Source organism: Lampetra fluviatilis, chromosome 63 (genome assembly GCF_964198595.1).
Source record: "Lampetra fluviatilis chromosome 63, kcLamFluv1.1, whole genome shotgun sequence".
Lineage (NCBI taxonomy): Eukaryota > Metazoa > Chordata > Hyperoartia > Petromyzontiformes > Petromyzontidae > Lampetra > Lampetra fluviatilis.
In genome coordinates this window covers 6,004,808-6,026,605 of record NC_136337.1, presented here as the reverse complement: position 1 = coordinate 6,026,605, position 21,798 = coordinate 6,004,808, and the positions used below count along the sequence as shown (strand labels likewise).

The 21,798-nt window shown below is 48.7% G+C and overlaps 1 protein-coding gene across 2 annotated transcripts; it reads left to right on the top strand.

Moving 5' to 3' along the window:
- The first annotated feature begins 746 nt into the window (after positions 1 to 746).
- TSNAXIP1 (translin associated factor X interacting protein 1) lies at positions 747 to 21,534 on the top strand. Of its 2 annotated transcripts, none has more exons than XM_078882051.1 (15): positions 747 to 927; positions 2,833 to 2,908; positions 4,067 to 4,252; positions 4,906 to 4,980; positions 5,847 to 5,940; positions 6,839 to 7,035; positions 8,263 to 8,398; positions 8,791 to 9,120; positions 10,696 to 10,832; positions 13,584 to 13,673; positions 14,993 to 15,181; positions 16,213 to 16,322; positions 17,357 to 17,486; positions 18,486 to 18,592; positions 20,262 to 21,534. In XM_078882051.1, the coding sequence occupies exons 1-15, from the start codon at positions 896 to 898 to the stop codon at positions 20,461 to 20,463; spliced, it is 2,091 nt and encodes a 696-aa protein (XP_078738177.1). In that variant the 5' UTR covers positions 747 to 895; the 3' UTR covers positions 20,464 to 21,534. The 2 variants fall into 2 exon arrangements, with proteins under 2 accessions (XP_078738177.1, XP_078738176.1); XM_078882050.1 differs by having other exon boundaries at positions 2,824 to 2,908.
- Positions 21,535 to 21,798: the final 264 nt, after the last annotated feature.

Below are 21,798 nucleotides of genomic sequence, written 5' to 3'. Positions count from 1 at the left end.
AAATCGCTTTAAACTATTGTCATTGTAGTGCGTATTTAATGTGGCGCTGCACTCTGATGTTGTAGGAGTGTTGTTATAACAATTAGTGTTGTTATAACAATGCTATATTTATTTATTTAAAGCTTTCGTGACTGCAGGGATTCATATTCTTGGTTCACACCTGATGATGATTGCTTGTGTTGCAGTCGAAACGTCGTGAGAATTTGTATTTATTTATATTAATCATATTTTATTATTTCCCTTCTACGTGACTTTACCGAAAGAACCAAGAATATAACTCTATATTAATTTAAAGTTGCGCATTTTGATGTGACGTCACATTTCTCACCCCCCCCCCCCCTCGTCACACATCGTCACAAATGTCTGACCCCCCCCCCCCAGGTGCGTGACGTCATTTATGGACGGCCCTTTAAGCGCCTTCCAACAGGCGGTGCATGTCCTCTCCGCCCTGTACCAATCCGTGGTAGCTGCCCTTTGTACTGCCTGTGTGAATTAAATTGCGTTAACTCACGGGCGAAGCGCGGGGCATACTCTGCGTACTTTGTTAAGCGTAGCAAACGACCAGATGTTTTTTTCTATGCAATATAAAATTTTAACAGAATTTATTTGACACAAATGTCACCCTTATTGACCGAATTCAACTGGCAATAAAATAGACACCGCACTCTGGGGGTCCTTTCAACCGTTAACCATAGCAACGATGCAAACTGGTAACCCTAGCAACCGGCGTAAACAGTCGTTGTCGACGTGGACTGTATAGCGGGTGTAGTTTAATCGATTTTCAAAGCGATTTTTTATTTACCACAATCATTGGCTGTGTTGTTGTTGCTGTTGTTGTTGTTGTTATTGTCTCATATCAACGTGAGCTCGTTGTGTGCGGGGTGACGCAGTTGCCATGCCCGGGGGTCGCGGGACATCGATCCCCAGGTGAGGCATCCTCACCTCACCTCACCCCACAATTATATTCGGACAATGAAGTTAAAAAAAAAGTGAATAAGTTAGAAAAAGATCGAGAAGTAACAAAAAATATTAAGTTAGAAAAAGATGAAGAAGTGAAAAAAAATATTAAGAAAAATATTAAGTAAAAAAAGATGACGTAAAAAAAGATTACGTTAAAAAAGTTAATGTAAAAAATATTAAGTATTTTTTTTTTTATAATGTTGCGATCGTGAACGTCACACTGACCCCCACCACCACCACCCTCTATATAAACCCTCCTTGACGTCTTCAACGAATTCCGCGTCTCAAAATGCATCCATGAATAACACGCAGGATTTCGCGCGACAAATTGTTATTCATTAGGACAAACCTGTCAACCCCTTATCAGTGCCCTGACCTTATTACAGACCAATTTAAGACCGTATTGGTCACCCCGTGCCCTTATAAATCTCAAAGTTCATCTTACAAAGTCCCATCACAAGGGAGAAACACAAACAAATAGACACAAATGTTGTTGTTTTGCTTGTGTTGAAACCGCTGTACGTCGTATGGACCTGAAAACGAAATTTCACTTGTACAAGAATACGGCTAAACCGTGTGGGTTGCCGCGTATGCTACTATACACTACTCTACTATACACTACACTATAACTACTATACATTACTTTACACTACACTATACACTACCCTACTATACACTACACTATATACTACTCTACTATACATTACACTATATACTACTCTACTATACATTACACTATACACTACACTGTAAACTATTATATACTACACTATACACTACCCTACTATACATTACACTATACACTACTATACACTACACTATATACTACCCTACTATACATTACACTATACACTACTATACACTAATATACACTATACATTACACTATACACTACACTATACACTACTCTACTATACATTACACTATACACTACTATACACTACTATACATTACACTATACACTACTATACACTATACTATACACTGCTATACACTACACTATACACTACTATACACTACACTATACACTACCCTACTATACACTACTATACACTACACTATACATTACTCTACTATACATTACACTATACACTACTATATACTACACTATACACTACCCTACTATACATTACACTACTATGCACTACACTGTAAACTACTATATACTACACTAGACACTACACTACTACATACCTGTCAACCCCTAATGAGTAACCTTATCTTATTACAGACCAATTTAAGACCTTATTGGTCACCCCGTGCCCTTATAAATATCAAAGTTCATCCTACAAAGTCCCATCACGAAGGAGAAACACAAACAAATAGACAACACATTTTTTAAAATCTTGATTTGAAGCTTTCGTGACTGCAGGAATCCATACTCGTTGGTTCTTTCGGTAAAGTCACGTGGGTATAAAATAAGATAAATCACGACGTTTCGGGCGCAACACAAGCGTCCGTCATCAGGTGGGAAAGCTGTCTTTTCGACAGACCTGTTCTTCACCTGAGGACGGCTGCTTGCGTTGTGGCTGAAACGTCGTGAGAATTGTATTCTATTATGTTTTATTTTTATTATTTTATTATTTCCCTTCTACGGGACTTTACCGAAAGATGATGATAGCATCATTATTCCACCTCGGTGTTCCATATCGACGTTGTGCATTCTGGGAGCCCAGTTTCAGGGCGGCACCTTGACGTTTTTACTGTGTGAAACCGGTGTCTGTCTGTGTGTGTTTGTGTATTGTGTTTGTTGTCATAACGTTCTGACCCCATGCCTCTACTGGACATCTTTTAAAAAATATATTTACAGCTCATGGGATTCCACCGGTATAAATATTCTTATTCTGATTGTGAATGCACGAGTGTGTTTAGCGGTGTGAAGCCGTTGAATTGCTACCAGCTTTCGGGTGCAGTGTCTCATCAGCTGCCTCCAAAAGACTTCATCGAGGTCAGTAGGATTTGGGATGAGCATGCAATTAACCTGTTCCGATGACGTAATTGTACGTGTACGTCGTCAGTTTTTTCATCCAATTCTAGATTTGAAGCTTTCGTGACTGCAAGGATTCATACTCTTAGGTTTTTTCGGTAAATTCACGTAGGTAAAAAATAAAGTTAAAAGTTAATAAAAGTAATAATGGAAATACAATAAAATAATAAATCACGACGTTTCGGAGGCAACACAAGTCTCCGTCATCAGGTGGGACCGTCACAGCTAAAATTACTGCATCAAGTGAGAACAATTCCAAAAGACCAGCCCTTAAAAACAAGTTAAGGGGGGAGGGGCTTATCTGAATGTGGTAACCAGGGAATGGAACGTGGGGGTGGTGGGCGGGGCTACAAGAGAAATTGGTCAAGTCCGTTCCAATGACGTACATGTACATAAAACGAAACCGTTTTATGTACATGTACGTCGAGGCTCCCACAAGGCCACGCGGGAGGGCGTGTGGCACGGTGTTGGCGCCAGCCATCGTAGAGTGCGGCGGTCGTGTCGCTAGAGTTCTCTGCGGTGAGTAACAATTTCGTTAAAAACAACGGCGCTACTACGCCTCTCTAAATATAATTAACGCTGAGCCACTTGCATGCTCCGAGATTCAGAGGTGAAAGGGACACCCACCCTGCAACTTTCTCATGTCTCGGAATGGATAAGGGTTAAGTCCATTCATTCCGTTTTATGACTATACTCGACTAAATATTGTACTCTACGACTGTGTTAGTTTGAGGTTGATTACTCGCTGCTTGATAATAGGTTTTTTCCCCTTTTTTCTGGCAACAAAACAGGTGTTAAGATTTTGATTTAAAGCTTTCGTGACTGCAGGGATTCATATTCTTGGTTCTTTCGGTAAAGTCACGTAGAAGGGAAACAATAAAATAATAAAAAATATAAAACAATAAAATTCTCACGACGTTTCGACTGCAACACAGGCAATCATCATCAGGTGTGAAATCCACAGCAAGAAAATTTGCTGTCAGCACCACGGACAGCGATTTGGCAGTTGGTCAGATTTGGAAATCAGCACCCTGAAATTAGTCTAAAACAGCTGCAAAAGTCCAGGCCAGAAAAAAATGTGTTTTTTGTTGTTGACCGGTGAATTATTCTCCCCCACAGCCACCGGTGGGCTCCGCTCAGCTGTCCGTGTGGCCAGCGGGCCCTCTGGCCGTTTCGCCCCAGGCACCGGGCTCCTCCGAGTGTTCCCGGGGCCTCCGCAGGCCTCAAGGGACCCCCTACCCGCCGGCTTCGCGCCCCACTGCAAAGCCGCGCTTCCTGCAGCAGTTGGAGGCCGGCCTCAGGCAGGTGGGTGGCCGCGGTGGAGTCCAAGAGGGGACCTCTCCGCCAGCCGTTCGAAGTCTCTTCTCCGGCCCGTCGTCGTCTCTTCTGCGGACGTTTCGAGAGCTGACCGCGAGGGCTTTCATTCCCTGCTGGTCCACGCACAGTTCCCCCGCGCGGGTTAACTGCTCAGCAAGTGGCTTCTCGCGGGGAAAATGTATCGCAGACGGATACTCTAAATGCACGTTTGTTTCTGAATGTGGAGGGAAAAACAAACGGAGGAACCCCGTGGGGGAAAAATTCACGCGACCACGGGGAGAACGTGCAAACCGCAAATATACAGGCGTCAGGGTTGAACCTGCGACATTGCAGGTCACAACAACGCACTCACTCATCCACTTACTCATCAACCAACTCACCCACCCACTTACTCACTGGGTGGGAGAGTGGATGGGCAGGTGGGTAGGTAATATTGGTAGGTGAGTGGTTGGATAGGCACGATCGTAGGAGGGTGGGTCGATGAATGGGTAGGTAGGTGGGTGGTTGCATGGGAAGGTCATTCACCCGATCATTTAGTTACCCAGTGACAATACAAACACAGACGTGGGCTAATGCTAATAACTACTGTGAATAATTAATGTAATTTCGCATTTGTATGTTTGCGAATGATAATCTTACAGGAGCTGGGAACACTCAGATCATTGAACCCAGACGCACAGAACCTGGATTTGGCTGCACAGGAGGTTAGACTCCAGGTATTGTTTACCACTCCAATTGCATAATCCATTCACTCATTTCGCAACCTAGCCATGCAGTCGTCCAATCACCCATTCAGTCTTTCATTAAATTAAGTCATCCATTTATTAATTCACTAACTCAATCACTCAATCACTCATTCATTCATCTGGTCATGAAGTCATCCAGGCATCCAGTCTTGCAGTCATTCACGAAATCATCCATTCAATCAATCATTCGTGCATCTAGTCATCCACTTGGTCATTTATTCACCCATCTAGTCAATTACCCAGCCACTCATTTATCAATTAATTCATCCTTCAAGTCAGTCACCAGGCATCAGTAATGAATTCATTGAGTAATTCCATCAGCAACCTACTCTATTGTTCTTTCAGGCACCTCTCAATCTACCTATTAGTTAATCTCTGTTCATCAATAAATGTTATGACAGTAGTTATGCTGATACAGTTTTATTGTTGTATGTATATTCTTGGTTCTTTCGGTAAAGTCACGTAGAAGGGGAACAATAAAATAAGAAAAATATAAAACAATAAAATTATCACGACGTTTCGATTGCAACACAAGCAATCATCATCAGGTGTGAAAACCACAGCAAGAACATTTCAAAATTTCAAATTTTATTGCTATGGTTTTGCAATTGAAACGTCGTGAGAATTTAATTGTTTTATATTTATATTATTTTATTGTTTCCCTTCTACGTAACTTTACCGAAAGAACCAAGAATATGAATCCATGCAGTCACGAAAGCTTAAAAACAAAATGTTGTATGTATATTGAACTTCTTTTGCACCGTACGTAGCCAACCATGCTAATCTTTCCGGCAGTGTGACAGTAAAGTTCGTGTCTCTTGTACGATCGTTTGCAGGCTTTTCGAGAGGCGTTCAATTGCATCATCGAAAACTTCACAACCTACAAGCCACTGCTGGCAGCAATCAAGTGCGAATACGAAGCCACGTTAGGTACGGAGTAGTCGCGATGTCCAGCATAGACAAAGATCCCCCGTATAGCCTGAACAGACTGTTGGGGCAAGTGCTGTTGAGCGAGCACCTATGATGGCCGACACGGCACATGAGAGGGTGGGTGGCCAGCGCCACGCTAGGCTGCCTTTGTCTCCCTAGTGGCGGTATTTATCCATCGCACCAGGTATTCTATTCATTTGAGGCTGAGTCGACCTAGGGGAGGCCCAGGACTCAGATAATCCTCCCTGGTGTTGACTGTGAGCTGGAACCGGACTTGGGTCACCGGGTTTGTAGCGCTGTGCGTTAAACGCTGCACCACTGCTCCCCACACACACATATGCGTGTGTATGTGCACATGCGTGCTTTTCTACTTGAAATCTGTGCTTAGCGAAAGCTCGTTGGCCGCTCGTTGCAGAGGTCCATGGAGTCAAATACTGCAGATTTACAGTGAGGGAAAAAAATATTTGATCCGCTGTTGATTTTGTACGTTTACCCACTGACAAAAAAATGATCAGTCTATAATTTTAATGGTAGGTTTATTTGAACAGTGAGAGACAGAATAACAACAAAAAAATTCAGAAAAACGCATGTCAAAAATGTTATAAATTTATTTGCATTTTAATGAGCCGTCTGCTTCACCTTGGAAATTAAAGATGTGTGCCAGCTTCGTGGTTCATATTCGAAAAAAACACTACCGCAAATGACTCCATTGCAATTACACACTCGCGACATCTCCCCTTCCTGTGAAAAATTGGCAGCACCCTCCTGAAAATATAGTCTCGAGGCTCAGCGAGGCTTTGCTGGCTAAACAACCGTCGCAATGTCACAATAACAATCGCAATGACATCGCGAAAGAACCCACGCGTCCCTCTCTCCGTGCCGCCGCCACCGCCGCCAGGCCAACTGCGGGGCCGCGTGACCCAGCTGGAGCCGCTGCGGGGGCTGCTCGTGGCGGAGAGCGAGCGGCGGGCGACTGAGGGGGTGGACGCGCGCCGGGAGGAGAGCGACGCGGCTGCACGGCTACGCCGGGACAACCGCGAGCTGTCGCGACGCCTCCAGGAGGAGAGCGGGCGCACGGACGCGGCGCGGCTGCAGGTACCGGCGTTCGCACGCGCGCTCTTCGCCTCTCTGCCGGCGTCATGCGCGCGTTTTATTCTGCTCTCTTGTTTACATCTCCAGCCGTTCGTTCTCGATTACAGCCCCTCTTCGTTGGCAGAGGGCGGAGGAATGCTGCGAACAGCAATGAGTGGAGCGCCGGTGTGAGTTAGCACAGTGTGGAGCACAGCTGGTGCATCAGCCAGTCATCTCAGTCAACCCATGGCACTGATTAGCGCGGTTGGCTACGTATGGTGTGAAAGAAGTTCAACATACATACATATACACAATCACGTCTCTATTCGCATCACTCCTCTCTCATACAACTCTAAAATAAACTACGAACTAAAACTATTTTTTTTATTTTATACGGATATGTTTCAGAAGGGAGCTGACCACAAATCATCGGTCAACAAATTGGCTCATCACGTGGAAATGTATAGCAGCCAATTATTCTAAACTCACGTTGATTATAAATGTGGAGGTAAAAATCAGAGGACCCCGAGAAAAATCCACACGACCACCATTAGGGAGATCATGTAAACTCCAAATATACAGCAGCAGGCGTCAGGGTCGGGATCGAACCTACGACCTCCTGCAAACCAGACGAGGTAGTTAACATCTCCTAGCCACCGAGATGTTAACATTCACATTAATCCTTTTCTTCACTCTCATTCACATTAAAATTTTCGTGCGCTCACATTTACACCTCTTCACTCTCTCCTTTCTGTTCGCTTTATCCCTCCGCCCCTTTGCCTGCGAAACTGGGTGTCGAACCCATGGACTCAGTGGCGTTGGCTCAGTGGCTCCGACTCAGTCACTCGGCCAAGTCTATGCAACCGTTGTTTCCTCCCTCCCTGCCTCCCTCCGTCCCTCCCTCCCTCCCTGCCTACCTCCTTTTTTTTTACGATCAGACGAGAAAGATGCTCGGTCTTTCGGCACTTTACTTCGTTCATCATGTTGTTTGTTTGTATTTTTTTTAAATCAAAGATATAACGCGGGTTTCCCGTGTAACATTAGTCACATTGTGTGTTACTGTGTTCATAGACACCAACAAGAAAACAAATCACACTCAAAAACCCATCACCAGATCCCCTGCTGCTGCGCTACCAGCACCATAGCGGCGAGGGCACCTGCCTGACCTCCCTCCCCTCCCTCCCCTCCCTCCCTCCCTGCCTCCCTGCCTACCTCCCTCCCTGCCTGCCTCCCCCCTCTCCCGGCTGGCAGGTGGAGCGTCTGAAGGAGGAGCTGTCGGCTGAGTACCGGCGAAGGCGCGACGAATCCGATGCTCGGCGACTCCTCAACAACGAGATCCTGGAGCTGAGGGCGCTGCAGGAGAATGCGCAGCGCTTGCAGGCACACGGTGACAAAAACACAGACAAAGATCCCCCATATAGCCTCAGACACACTCTGGGGCGAGTGCGATGAGCGAGCACCTAAAGGGGCTGACACGGCAGACTCTAGGGTGGTGTGCTCGGCACCGCAGCCACTCGCCAGCGCTGATGTTTACACACTGCGACAGGTGATCATTTAAGGCTGAGTCGTCATAGGCGAGGCCTTAAATGATCATCAGCCATCCTTCACCTGAGGACGGCTGCTTGCGTTGTAGCCGAAACGTCGTGAGAATCACTTTATTATCTTTTATTTTTATTATTTTATTATTTTCCTTCTACGTGACTTTACCGCAAAAACCAACAAGATGATTCCTATCCTAATGAACCCTAACCCCCCTACTTCCCCTGCGCCTCCCGCCAGAGGACGATTGGTCCGACCCCGTGGGCCTGCGTCTGGCCCTGCGCGTGGCCCGCCAGGACCTGTCGCGCGTGCAGGACGAGCTGACGTGCACGAGGGCCAACTACGCCGACGTGGTGCCTCGCCGCGACCACGAGGCCCTGGCGGCCAGCCACGCCGCGCTGGCCCGCCACGCGGAGCTCCACGGCAGGGACCTCCTGCTGCTCCAGCAGGAGCACGGCTCCCTGCTGGAGCTCCACGAGCAGCTCCTGCGGCAGAGGGATGGGCTGAGCGCGGAGGTGGAGGAGCTGCGGCGGAGCTCCACGCCCAGGCCTCCGTGGGAGGAGTGCGGGGGTAAGTTGATTTTGTTTGGCCATCTTCTTGGTTCTTCCACCTCCAACCCAGCATAAATATATGCTAAATTCCTCTTGATATGCAAATTATTTTGTCAAGGCGCTCTTCTCCCCCTCCAACCCAGCTTTAAAAGACGCTCCAAGCCTGGGGTTGTCATTCAGACTCTGTCTTCTCGACAGACCTGTTCTTCACCTGAGGACGGCTGCTTGCGTTGTGGCCGAAACGTCGTGAGAATTATTTTATTATGTTTTATTTTTATTATTTTATTACTTCCCTTCTATGTGACTTTACCGAAAGAACCAAGAAGATGAATCCCTGCAGTCACGAAAGCTTTAAATCGAAATCTTTCGGTAAAGTCACGTAAAATGGAAATAATAAAATAATAGTTTAAAAAAAAAATTAACGTAGAATGGAAATAATATATATTTTTTCCGTTCTATAATAATATATATTATTTCCATTCTACGTGACTTTACCGAAAGAACCAAGAAGATTAATCCCTGCAGTCACGAAAGCTTTAAATCGAAATTTTGTTTGGCCAGTTGTGAGCTCAAGGGTGATCTGGGTCACCAAATGTGACTAAAGGAAAATTAAGCGCAGCAATTAATCGAACAGAAAGCGTACCAAAAACAACTGTGTCATGTGACAAATCTAAAGTAATGCACAGAGATAATGCAATGTTAAATTATACATTACCTTATTATTTTGAGACTGATCGTAGCGCAGTGACAATTCGTATTCTTGGTTCTTTCGGTAAAGGACGGCTACTTGTGTTGTGGCTGAAACGTCGTGAGATTTTTTATTTTATTATGTTATATTTTTATTATTTTGTTATTTCCCTTCTACGTGACTTTACCGAAAGAACCAAGAAGATGAATCCCTGCAGTCACGAAAGCTTTAAATCGAAAGTTACAATTCAGTTGCAGAAAGATTAAACAGATATAGGGTGACTATTGTGCTAATAAGGGGTGTATGGGTAGAGGTGGCACGGTGGTTAGTGCGTGAATGTTCATCCGGCCCTACGTGTGTGTCGTGTGTATGGGGAATGCAGGCCAGAGGTCGCAAACGGGTTTTGATTCCTTACCCGTACCCGTACCCGGCCGCACCAGGGTCGCAAACGGGTACCCGTACCCGTACCCGGCTGTACCCGTACCCTACCCGTACCCGGCCGGGTACGGGTAGAGTACGGATATCGGGTACCTGATTGCGACCTCTGGGATGAAGCCATGTTGCAGGCGCGGCTGGGTTGATTCTAGGAACTTGAATTGTGAGAAGAGACAAGACGTTGGGAAATGAGTGACAAACGGTGACTCACCAGTGACTCACGGTCTACCCGTACCCGTACCTGGCCGCACCAGGGTCGCAAACGGGTACCTGTCCCCGGCCGGGTACGGGTAGCCGGGTATCGGGTAGGATACGAGTATCGGGTACCCGGTTGCGACCTCTGACGCAGGCTAACACGTCGCACTTAACCCACTCCTGTGCGTGTACGTGTGCGGCGGTATGCGGGTGCGTGACTTCACCTGCCTCCCCACCTGCCTCCCCCACCTCCACCGCCCCCCTGTTCACCTGCAGCGGTGATTGAGGGTGAAGTGGACAGGTGGACTCACCTGTGCGAGGGCAGGAGCAGCGGGGAGATCATGAAGCTGCTGCTCGCGGAGGTGATGGGAGTCTCCAACCCGGGCTTCACCGAGGAGAACGCTGACCAAGAGGTGGTGCTGCTGCTGCTGCTGTTCCCTTGAGCGTTGTTGTCATTGGGGCGGCAGGGTGGCGCAGCGGTGGCCCTCTGGCCTCGCAGCTCGAAGGAGCCTGGGTTCGATTCCCGACCGGGGGCGCCTCTCTGTGTGTGGAGTGTGGATGTTCTCTCTCTTTTTTATAATTTTATTTTTGTTACGATCAGTGGAAACAAGAAGATGCTCGGTGTAGTCGGCACTTTGCTTCGTTCATCATTTCGTAATTTTCTTTTTTTTAAAGATGTTCTCTCTCTCTCTACCTGCTCTGCATGGGCTTGCTACGTGTTTCCTCCCAGAGTTGACACCAAATAAGCAATATTTAAAAACAAATTTTAAACACGCTTTAATGAAATGTACCGCACGAGTAATAGCAAAACTCCACGACTCCAGGAAGTGGCCCCGAAGCTTGCCATAACGTAAGTGAGCGTGGTGATTTACAGCCAACGTCAGTTGAGCGTGGACAATTAGACCCAAGCCGAAACATAACATATCAAAAAGAATGTTTAAAAATATTTATTTTATTTTTAATGATAGAATAGGGTATTGTCATCAGTATGACATAATAATACCAAGTTTGCAGTCGATACCACATTGGGAAGTGGGTTAAAATTGAGTTACAAGATTTGAGGATACAACAACAACAACAACAGAGTGAGTAAAATAAAAGCGCGTAAAAGAGTGCAACTGGAATTGGCCGAACGTCCCAATGCTGAAACTTTTTTTTTTACTCAAGAGCACTATCGCCCCCTACTGCGAGAAAAATAGTGGAGACTCAGTGAGGTTTTCCCGGGTGCACTAACGTAACCATTATATAATTTCCACTTTTTGTGAGACCCGGTTAAGAGGCTTTGACGCTTAGACAATTAGAAAGGTAGCGCGTGGAGCGGTGGGGTGAAGCATGGCTACTCTCACCTCTACCAAGAGGTCTGGGGGGTTAGCGTGGAAGAGTAGGCCAAGCACCCTCGTAGAGGGGCCCTCTTGAGCTCCCCCCGTGGTGGAGACACACTCTTGCGGATCCATCATGAAACAAATAATAATACTTTCATTTTATATCGCGTCATTCATGCCAACTGAATCCTACAACGCTGTACGTTAATACTGGTAGGAACCTCCTGGTTACACCAGCCCAAAGGGGATTATTGTGTCCGTCTGTCCGTCGTGCATCTAAAAATGGGAGGGGTGGGGCTGGGTGGAAAGGGGAGGGTGGGGAGGGGCTGGGTGGAGAGGGGAGGGAGGGGCTGGGTGGGGAGGGGAGGTTGGGGTGGGGAGGGGCTGGGTGGGGAGGTGGGAGGGTGGGGCTGGGTGGGGAGGGGCTGGTCACCTCGTGGTGCCCTTATAAAACTCAACGTTTAACCTACTCACGCCGGCTTGTGCCCGCCCTCACAGTCGGGCATATTTGCGGAATACACCACGCCGCCGTTGACCCTGGCCATTGACCGAGCAACCGAACGTTCCTACCAGCTCCCTCCGCAGGAATGTGTTTATACATAAGGGCCAAATCCCATTTACGCAGTTGGCTTTGCGCGTCGCGACAGAAGCCCAACACACACACACACGCCGAGTAAATGAAAACCCCTACTACCAAGCAACGTCGAAAACGAATAAGGATTCTTGGGTTTTTTCGGTAAAGTCACGTAGGTAAAAAATTAAAATTAATAAAAGTAAAATAAAAAATAAAACAAAAATCACGACGTTTCGGAGGCAACACAAGCTTCCGTCTTCAGGTGGAACCGTCACAACACGCTTGCTGTATCAAGTGAGAGAAATACTAAAAAACAGTATTTCTCTCACTTGATACAGCTATCGTGCTGTGACGGTTCCACCTGAAGACGGAAGCTTGTGTTGCCTCCGAAACGTCGTGATTTTTATTTTATTTTACTTTCATTAATTCAAATTTTTTAAATCCTTTATATTAAGTTCGCTTGCTTGCTTGCGTGCTTGCTTGCTTGCTTACGACCGTGCAAATCTTTCGGTCGTTTTTTAACCCACTTCCCGTGATCTAATCGAGCTGACATTTTCCACACAGACTCGTTGTGCGAGACAATTAATGTTCGTGAAAAAAATTTCAAAAATGTTACACTTTTTAGGCAAAAATAAATTATATTACATTTATTCAAATACAACTCATTCATGGCTTTGGCTGAACGTCACAGTGTAGGAGCCCAGAGCGTAACCCCTCCACAGGCCGTGGCGGAGTAGCGCAGTTGGTAGCGCCCTCGCTTCCCATGCCAAATGTCGCGGGATCGAGCCCCGCGTCCTCCACAGGCGAATATATTTTAAATCCTTTATATTAAGTTCACTTGCTTGCTTACGACCGTGCAAATCTTTCGCTCGTTTTTTAACCCACTTCCCGTGATCCAATCGAGCTGACATTTTCCACACAGACTCGTTGTGTGTGACAATTAATTTTCGTGAAAAACATTTCCAAAATTTTACACTGTTTAGGGAAAACAAATTAAATATTTAATTACCAATTGTTTAATACTGGCAGACAATCATCTGACCCATAGGTGGCAGCCATCTCAAGCCAGAGGACGAGAAGGCTCTAGCCGCCACGCATATAAAGGATTTATAGTGAAAAACTTTGTTTTTACGGGTTTACTTGTTACCGACGTGACTTTACCGAAAAAACCCAAGAATATGAATCCTTGCAGTCACAAAAGCTTCAAATCTAGAACGAATAAAGAGATGAGTCGATGAGACGGCCCATCCCCTCTCACGCCGTCGCAGGGCGGTGCAGCCGACGGGGCCTGGAGCGTGGAGGAGCTGTGCGCCGTGGTGCGAGACGTGTGGAGGGAGAAGCGGGCGGCCGATGGCGCGGTGAGCTTCCCGACGGCTGCTCTCCCTCTCTCTCTCTCTCCTCCCTCTTTCAAGATCGTCGTCCGCTCTGTCCGTTGGTCACGCCTGTCGATGACGGGAGGAACCTGCCGATGACGAGAGGAACCCATCGCAGCGGAAGCACTGGTGCGGCGTCGCATGTGCAAAAGCGCTCGGCCTTGTCCAGACCACCTGCTCAAGAGGACTGGATGTGTGGCCATTTGAGTCGTTGAGAATCACCGACTTGAAGAGCCGGTGGTTCTGAGCGACAGAATGGCCACGCATTCAGTTCTGTCGAGCCGGTGGTCTGGATAAGGCCGACAGGTTTTTTTTTGTGCACGTGCGACGCTGTTCACTTTTGCGTGTGTTGTTAAACGCATTTAAAATGTATGTCGGTGTAGAGTCACAGTCGTCGTCATCGTCATCATATCAGCCAGGTGATCTTCACGATTCACAATTGATGTTTGGGTGAGGCCACGTGATTATCTGACCAAATGCTTGTTGTTGACACCCCGGCCATCCAACATGGCCAGACGAATTGAATTGTCACGTGGTGTACAAGCGTTTAATGATGCACCGATTGTTATTATTCTTGTGTCACCTCGCTCACCGGTAAGTTGAAGAACAATTCTCACAACCAAATATTTATATAGTCAATATACTAACTTGTAAATCATTATGACAGTCATTTTAATCTCCAGTGTCTTGTAAGAATCATCATTCTTGTTGTTACATTCGTCAGTGTAGGATGTTGATGATAATGATGGTGATGCTGATGGTCTTTATCATCACCACCATCACCATCAACATGACAATCACTATCAACATCAACATGCCAATCACTACCATCACCATCAACATGACAATGACCACCATCACCACCACCACCATCAACATGACAATCACTATCATCACCACCACCACCACCATGACAATGACCACCATCACCACCACTACCATCAACATGACAATGACCACCATCACCACCACCATCCACATGTCAACCACTATCATCACCGCCACCACCATCAACATGACCACTATCATCACCACCACCACCATCAACATGACCACTCCCACCACCACCACCATCAACATGACAATGACCACCATCACCACCTCCGTCCACATGACAACCACTATCATCACCGCCGCCACCACTAACATGACCACTACCATCACCACCACCACCATCAACATAACCACTACCATCACCACCACCACCACCAACATGAAAATGACCACCATCACCACCTCCATCCACATGACGACCACTATCATCACCGCCGCCACCACCGCCGCGTGTCCCCCACCACCGTCAGGCCGGTGTTCGCTCGGAGCTGTCGCACTTCCTGGTGGACTTTGGGGAGACGCGGGCGGCAGCGGGCGGCGAGGGGTCGTCGGCGCGTGGCCGCGGGGCCGCGTGGGCACGCGGCATGCGGGCCGCGTGCCGCGCTCATCGCGACCGCGCCGGCGCCGTCCGCCTCTTCCTCTCCATCCTCGACGGAGAGGTACGCCGCGCCCTGGCGTGCAGGAGGTCGTGGGTTCAATCCCGACCCTTGACGCCTGCTGTTGTGTATTGGGAGTTTGCGTGTCTCTCTCTCTCGCTCATCATCATCACTGTGGCTAGGAGATGTTAACTACCGCGCCCTGGCGTGCAGGAGGTCGTGGGTTCAATCCCGACCCTGACGCCTGCTGCTGTATATTTGGAGTTTGCGTGTCTCTCTCTCTCATCATCATCACGGTGGCTAGGAGATGTTAACTTCCTCGCCTGGTGTACAGGAGTCGTGGGTTCGATCCTGACACTGATACCTGCTGTGTATTTGGAGTTTGAGTGTCTCTCTCATCATCACAACGGTGGCTAAGAGATGTTAACTACCTCGCCTGGTATGCCAGAGGTCGTGGGTTCGATCCTCCAGACCTTGATGCCTGCTGTAGATTTGGAGTTTGTATGTTTTCTCTCCGCCTGTTCTGCAGAGTGTGAGTGAATGAGTGTGAGTGTGTGTGGAGTTGGTATGTTCTCTCTCCGCCTGTTCTGCATGGGTTTCCTCCAAGTTTTATGGTTTCCTACCCCATAGCAAACACAATGTAACCGGTATTGACCAAACATCGCAAAGCTGAAAAGTTACCTGCAAATTACTAAATTGTGGGATTACGCTGAGCAACATCATCACCTCCTGCAAAAAACTTGGCGGGACCCTCCTGAACAGGAGTCTTGAGACTCGGCGTTTGCTTTCCTGGTTGCAGTCGTAGATTACAACAACAACAACAACAACAAATAAACTAGTGACTGAAAGAGAGATGGCAGGGTACTCGTGGACGGAGAGATGGCGCAAGGCCACACCACACCGCCAGCGGTCCTATAGGTGGATACACAGACGGACGAAAGGACACACGGAGAGGTACATGTCACCAAACCAGAGCTCATTTCCAGCCGGTCCTTAGGTGACTGGCTGGATGGACGCATCACTCCGGTTATTTATGTAACGATGGCGTTGCGCGTTGCCTCTGTGCGTGTGTGTGTGTGCGCATGTCTCCGCAGCTGGATGAGTCTTTGTATCACGGGCAGATACAGATTCTCTCCCAGCTCGAGCGGACCCTGTCGGTGGTTGACTCATCGGCAGCCGGCGTTCTGTCCGCGCAGCAATTCACGTGCGCCCTCCATCACGCGTGTCTCATTGTAACCAGCACTCAGCCACTCAGCCGGCAATTCAGCCACTCAGCCAGCTACTCTGCTAGCCACCCAGCATCTCAGCCACTCAGCTGGCTACTCATCCACTCAACCAGCCACTCAGCCAGCCATTCAGCCGTCTACTCAGCCACTCAACCAGCCACTCAGCCATCCACTCAGCTAGCCATCCAGCATCTCAGCCACTCAGCTAGCCACCCAGGATCTCAGTCACTCAGCCAGCCACTCAGCCAGCCACTCAGCCAGGCACTCAGCCACTTAGCTGGCAACTCAGTAATTCAACCAGCCACTCAGCCATCCACTCAGCTGGCCATCCAGCATCTCAGCCATTCAGCTAGCCACCCAGCATCTTAGTCACTCAGCCAGCCACTCAGCCAGCCACTCAGCCAGGCACTCAGCCACTTAGCTGGCAACTCAGTAATTCAACCAGCCACTCAGCCAGGCACTCAGTCACTCAGCCGGCTACTCAGCCACTCAACCAGCCACTCAGCCACTCGATCCACTCAAGCCAACAAACACATAATAATGATCGTGGTTGTAAATGCACCTTAGCCGCTTGTTGCAGAGGTTCGCGGTTCGAATATGGCAGGCCGCCCTGGTTATTGCTGCGGGTGTATTAACCGCAACATACTGCATGCCATCTGCTTCACAGTGGACGTTAAAGATCTCATGATGTCATTCGAAATGAGTCGGCCATTGTGCTCCAGCGTCTTGGGTCCAAATTTTCCAAATTCGAAAGATGACACCGCAAATTACTCGATTGGGATTATGGCAATAATTTTCTTGTGCTGCACGTTCGCGGCCCAGACGCTGAGTCACCTTGTGTTGCACAGGGAGAGCTGCCACTGGGGGTGCCCCCCGAACGTTTGGGATGAGATGAGCTGTAAGTTGCGTATCGTGTGTACAGCACTCGGTGTGAAGGTGGGCTCTCTATCAAGAACAACTCATCACCACGTTTAAGCCCAAAGGCGGCGTCCCTTGTCTGTCTTGTGTGCAGGGATGCCCTCCACCGTGCCTTCCCTCTCAAGGAGGAGGGCCTCATCGCGGAGCTCCACCAGGGGGCCTGTGCCCAGCTGGGCTTGGACAGCATCGACGCCTCCATCCCTTATAGGGCCCTCTTCACTGAGGTCCATCTCCGCCACCACCAGCACCGCCGCCGCCACCAACATTACCACCAGCACCACTACCAGCACCACTACCAGCACCACCACAAGCACCACCGCTACCACCAACATTACCACCAGCACCACTACCAGCACCACTACCAGCACCACCACAAGCACCACCGCCACCACCAACATTACCACCAGCACCACTACCAGCACCACTACCAGCACCACTACCAGCACCACTACCAGCACCACTACCAGCACCACCACAAGCACCACCGCCACCACCAACATTACCACCAGCACCACTACCAGCACCACTACCAGCACCACTACAAGCACCACCACCAGCACCACCGCCGCTACCAACATTACCACCAGCACCACTACCAGCACCACCACCAGCACCACCACGAGCACCACCGCCACCACCAGCACCACTACCAGCACCACCACCAGCACCACCACGAGCACCAGTCCCACACCACCCCATCCTGTGCCTTGACGGCCTTAATTTTAGATGTTCGCTAACAGCCCTTTGCCCAACCGTCAGTTAAAGGCTACATGGGGGGTGGGGGGGGATCTTTGTACTCATACTCTTAGTTCTTTCGGTAAAGTCACGTAGGTAAAAATGAAATTAAAATTAATAAAAATAAAACAATAAAAATCACGACGTTTCGAAGGCAACACAAGCTTCCGTCTTCAGGTGAAACCGTCACAGCAAAATACCTGTACCTTATATAGTGGTTAAGGGGGGAGGAGCCAGGAAGGGCAGCGGGGGAGGAGGAGTTGTGAAGTGGTCAATTACTGCTTTTGTTATACTGCTGGGTGGGTAAATGAATTAGATACGATTGAGCCGCTCTTTGTTATGCTGTTTGTGCGCAAGTCACTGTGGGATGAATGGACTCGTGGTCAGGGACGTGTTGGACTCGTGGTCAGGGACGTGTTGCGCAAGTAACTGTGGATGTACATAATAGAAAAGGAGCGGAAATGCCCATGTGTTGTGCGGATGAGCAGGGAGAGTCGCCCAGCTCGCAGGAGTTCATGCAGACGCTGCACAGGCAGACGCACGAGGAGAAGCTGCTCTACCTGCAGGAGGTGGAGGAGGCAGTGGGAGACACGGGGTATGCGATACAACCCACACCATCCAAACCAAACCAAACCGTTTTTAGTTTTTCTAGATTTGAAGCTTTCGTGACTGCAATGATTCATAATCTTAGTTCTTTCGGTAAAGTCACGTAGGTAAAAAATGAAATTAAAATTAAAATAAAACAATAAAAATCACGACGTTTTCGGAGGCAACACAAGTCTCCCACGTGATGACGCAGACTTGTGTTGCCTCCGAAACGTCGTCATTTTTATTGTTTTATTTTAATTTCATTTTTTACCTACGTGATTTTACCGAAAGAACTAAGAGTACGTTTTTATTTAACCAAGTTAAAGCCCCACTGAGCTGTGTAGATATTTTTCAGAAGCTACCAGGCCATCACAAATGATAGCTCAACGAAATGGCTTGTCACGTGGACATTTATATCAGCCAAATGTTATAAATGCACGTTCATTGTAAATGTGGAGGGAAAAACTGGAGGACCTGGAGAAAAATGGATGCGGCCAAGGAGAGAACACGCAGACTCCAACTATACAGCCATCAGGATCGAGATCAAACTCACGACCTTCTGTATACCAGGCGATATAGTTAACATCTCGCCACCACCATCGCCACCACCATCATCCTCACCGTCATCGTTGTCATTGTCGTTGTGGTGGCGTGGCGTGGCTGCTCCCGATGTCCGGCCAGGTGGCTCGGCAGCAATAGAGTGAGCGGCTCGCGATCGCTGGTGGCCACGTTGGTCATTGGCGGTGTGGAGCGGTGGCGCAGCGGTTTGGGCGCCGCTCTACGAGCCCGGCGACCCGAGTTCGATTCCCGCTCACGGTCACAAACACCGTCCAGGGCCTCCACGAGGTCGACGCTGCCTCAAACGAGTACCTGGTGCAGCGGTGTAGAAACATCGCCACTGGGGAGGCAAAGGCGGGCACGTGGGGTACTGGCCACACAACCCCTCGTGTGCCGTCCTCAGCCTTTTATACGTGCTGCTCGTTAATAGCACTTGTCCCAACAGTCTGTTATGGCTATACGGGGGATATTTGTCTTTGTATTGATGGAAGATGTGGCAACATTGACCTGAACACATGGAGTTCACATAAGCTCTGAGTCATTGCAATGGGTCCCTATTTGGTATTGGGCTAGGCCATGAGGTTGCAGTCACGCGCTCTAGCGGCTGAAGGACATCATCATGGTGACGATGCTAATGTTGATAATGATGGTGCTGTTGACGATGGTGGTGATGGTGACGATGCTAATGTTGATGATGGTGGTGGTGCTGTTGACGATGGTGGTGATGGTGACGATGCTAATGTTGATGATGTGGTGCTGTTGATGATGGTGGTGATGGTGACGATGCTAATGTTGATGATGGTGGTGGTGCTGTTGACGATGGTGGTGATGGTGACGATGCTAATGTTGATGATGGTGGTGCTGTTGACGATGGTGGTGATGGTGACGATGCTAATGTTGAGGACGGTGGTGCTGTTGACGATGGTGGTGATGGTGACGATGCTAATGTTGATGATGGTGGTGCTGTTGACGATGGTGGTGATGGTGACGATGCTAATGATGACGATGGTGGTGATGGTGACGATGCTAATGTTGACGATGGTGGTGATGGTGACGATGCTAATGTTGATGATGGTGGTGCTGTTGACGATGGTGGTGATGGTGACGATGGCGATCAGGGAGGTGTCGGTGTCGTCTCTCCGCGCCGCCTTCCTGCGCGTCGATCCCTGCCTGGACCAGCCGGACATTGACGCGTACCTGGCGCGGGCCTTCCACTCGGACCCAGACCGGCTGGAGAGGGCCCCCCCTTGCGATTGGGCCACGGTGGCGGGTCGCCTGAAGGCCGCTCACGTGAAGAGGGCCGGGCCCCCGCCCTCATGAGTATGAGTTGGCAACGCAACAAAGATAAAGATCCCGCCCATGTAGCCTCGCAGGCTATTGCGCCAAGTGCCATTAACGAGGCCGGCATGGCACACGAGGTGGTGGGTGGTCAGCACCACACCCGGCCGCCTTTGTCTCCCCACCGCTGATGTTTACACACTTACCATGTGCTCATTTAAGGCCGAGTTGATCTACAGAAGGCCCAGGACAGGTTTAGGGACCGCTTTGCTACCTCTTTCCACTGCACAACCGAGCCGTGCCAAGGCCGTACCGAGTCTATGGGTCTCTATACCGAGTCCAGCATTGCTATGGAGACACAAGTGTTCCAGTGGTATAGGGGTAGTCGACACGGCTAGGATTCGAACTCAAGTGGTCAGGTCAGGTTCGAAGCGCAGTTCGTCAGCCCCTAAGCCACCGCTCCACACATTAACAACAATAACAACAGCAACAGTCATTTGCCACTGAGTGGCGGTGACGTCACCACGGCGCTTGTGCCAGGGTAGGTCACGTGAAGTGTGGAATGTTCGCTGCTCGTAGGAAATCACGGGACAGACCCCGGTGCCGTGGGTTGACTGAGATGACTGGCAGATGTTACCTACCACCTGTGCTCCCTACTGTGCTAACTCGCTGTGTCCAAGCCGCCCGGCGCTCCGCTCGTTGTTGTGAGCAGCACTCCTCTGCCGTCTGTCATCGCCGGAGGGTGTCCACCTCCATCTGCCCAGTAGCAGTGTCCTTCACGAGCCCCCTCCAACAGCGGCCCATCTTGAAAGGGCGCTGTGGAGGAGGCTTGCAAACACGCGCGTACACACACGGAACGTAACAATGTCCGTCATCCACACGAATTAAGTGCGCGTGAGTGTTTTTCACAGATCTCGGTTACAGCTGATAGAATTATGTCGGATATGTCCATGAGTGTGGCATTCTGTGTAAACAATAAAAGCAATTCTATTCTATTCGGAATCAGAATATTTTTTCATCAAAATATGTATTGATACTGGACGAATCCGATGAGAGTGCTTCAGGAGAGAGTTCATGTAATTTAGCTTTTCATCTATTGATAGAGCACAGACTACAGCGGATTACTAATGGTCCATAGTTTGAGTCGCACGGCCACAATTGCGCTGTGGCCTGTCTTTAATTTTCCGTTCATGGAGATGTCGTGTGCATCAGCCTGTTGATGATCAGATGATGCGATTGATGGTTCCACCACGAGTGTCTTCGTGGGGGAGGAGGAATGTCAAAGTGGTGCGATGTGTGGGTCTCGATAGAGGTGTTTATTCTGGTTCTTCAATTATTCACTGCGTTTTACTAAAAACTGTTTCTATTTTATTTTAC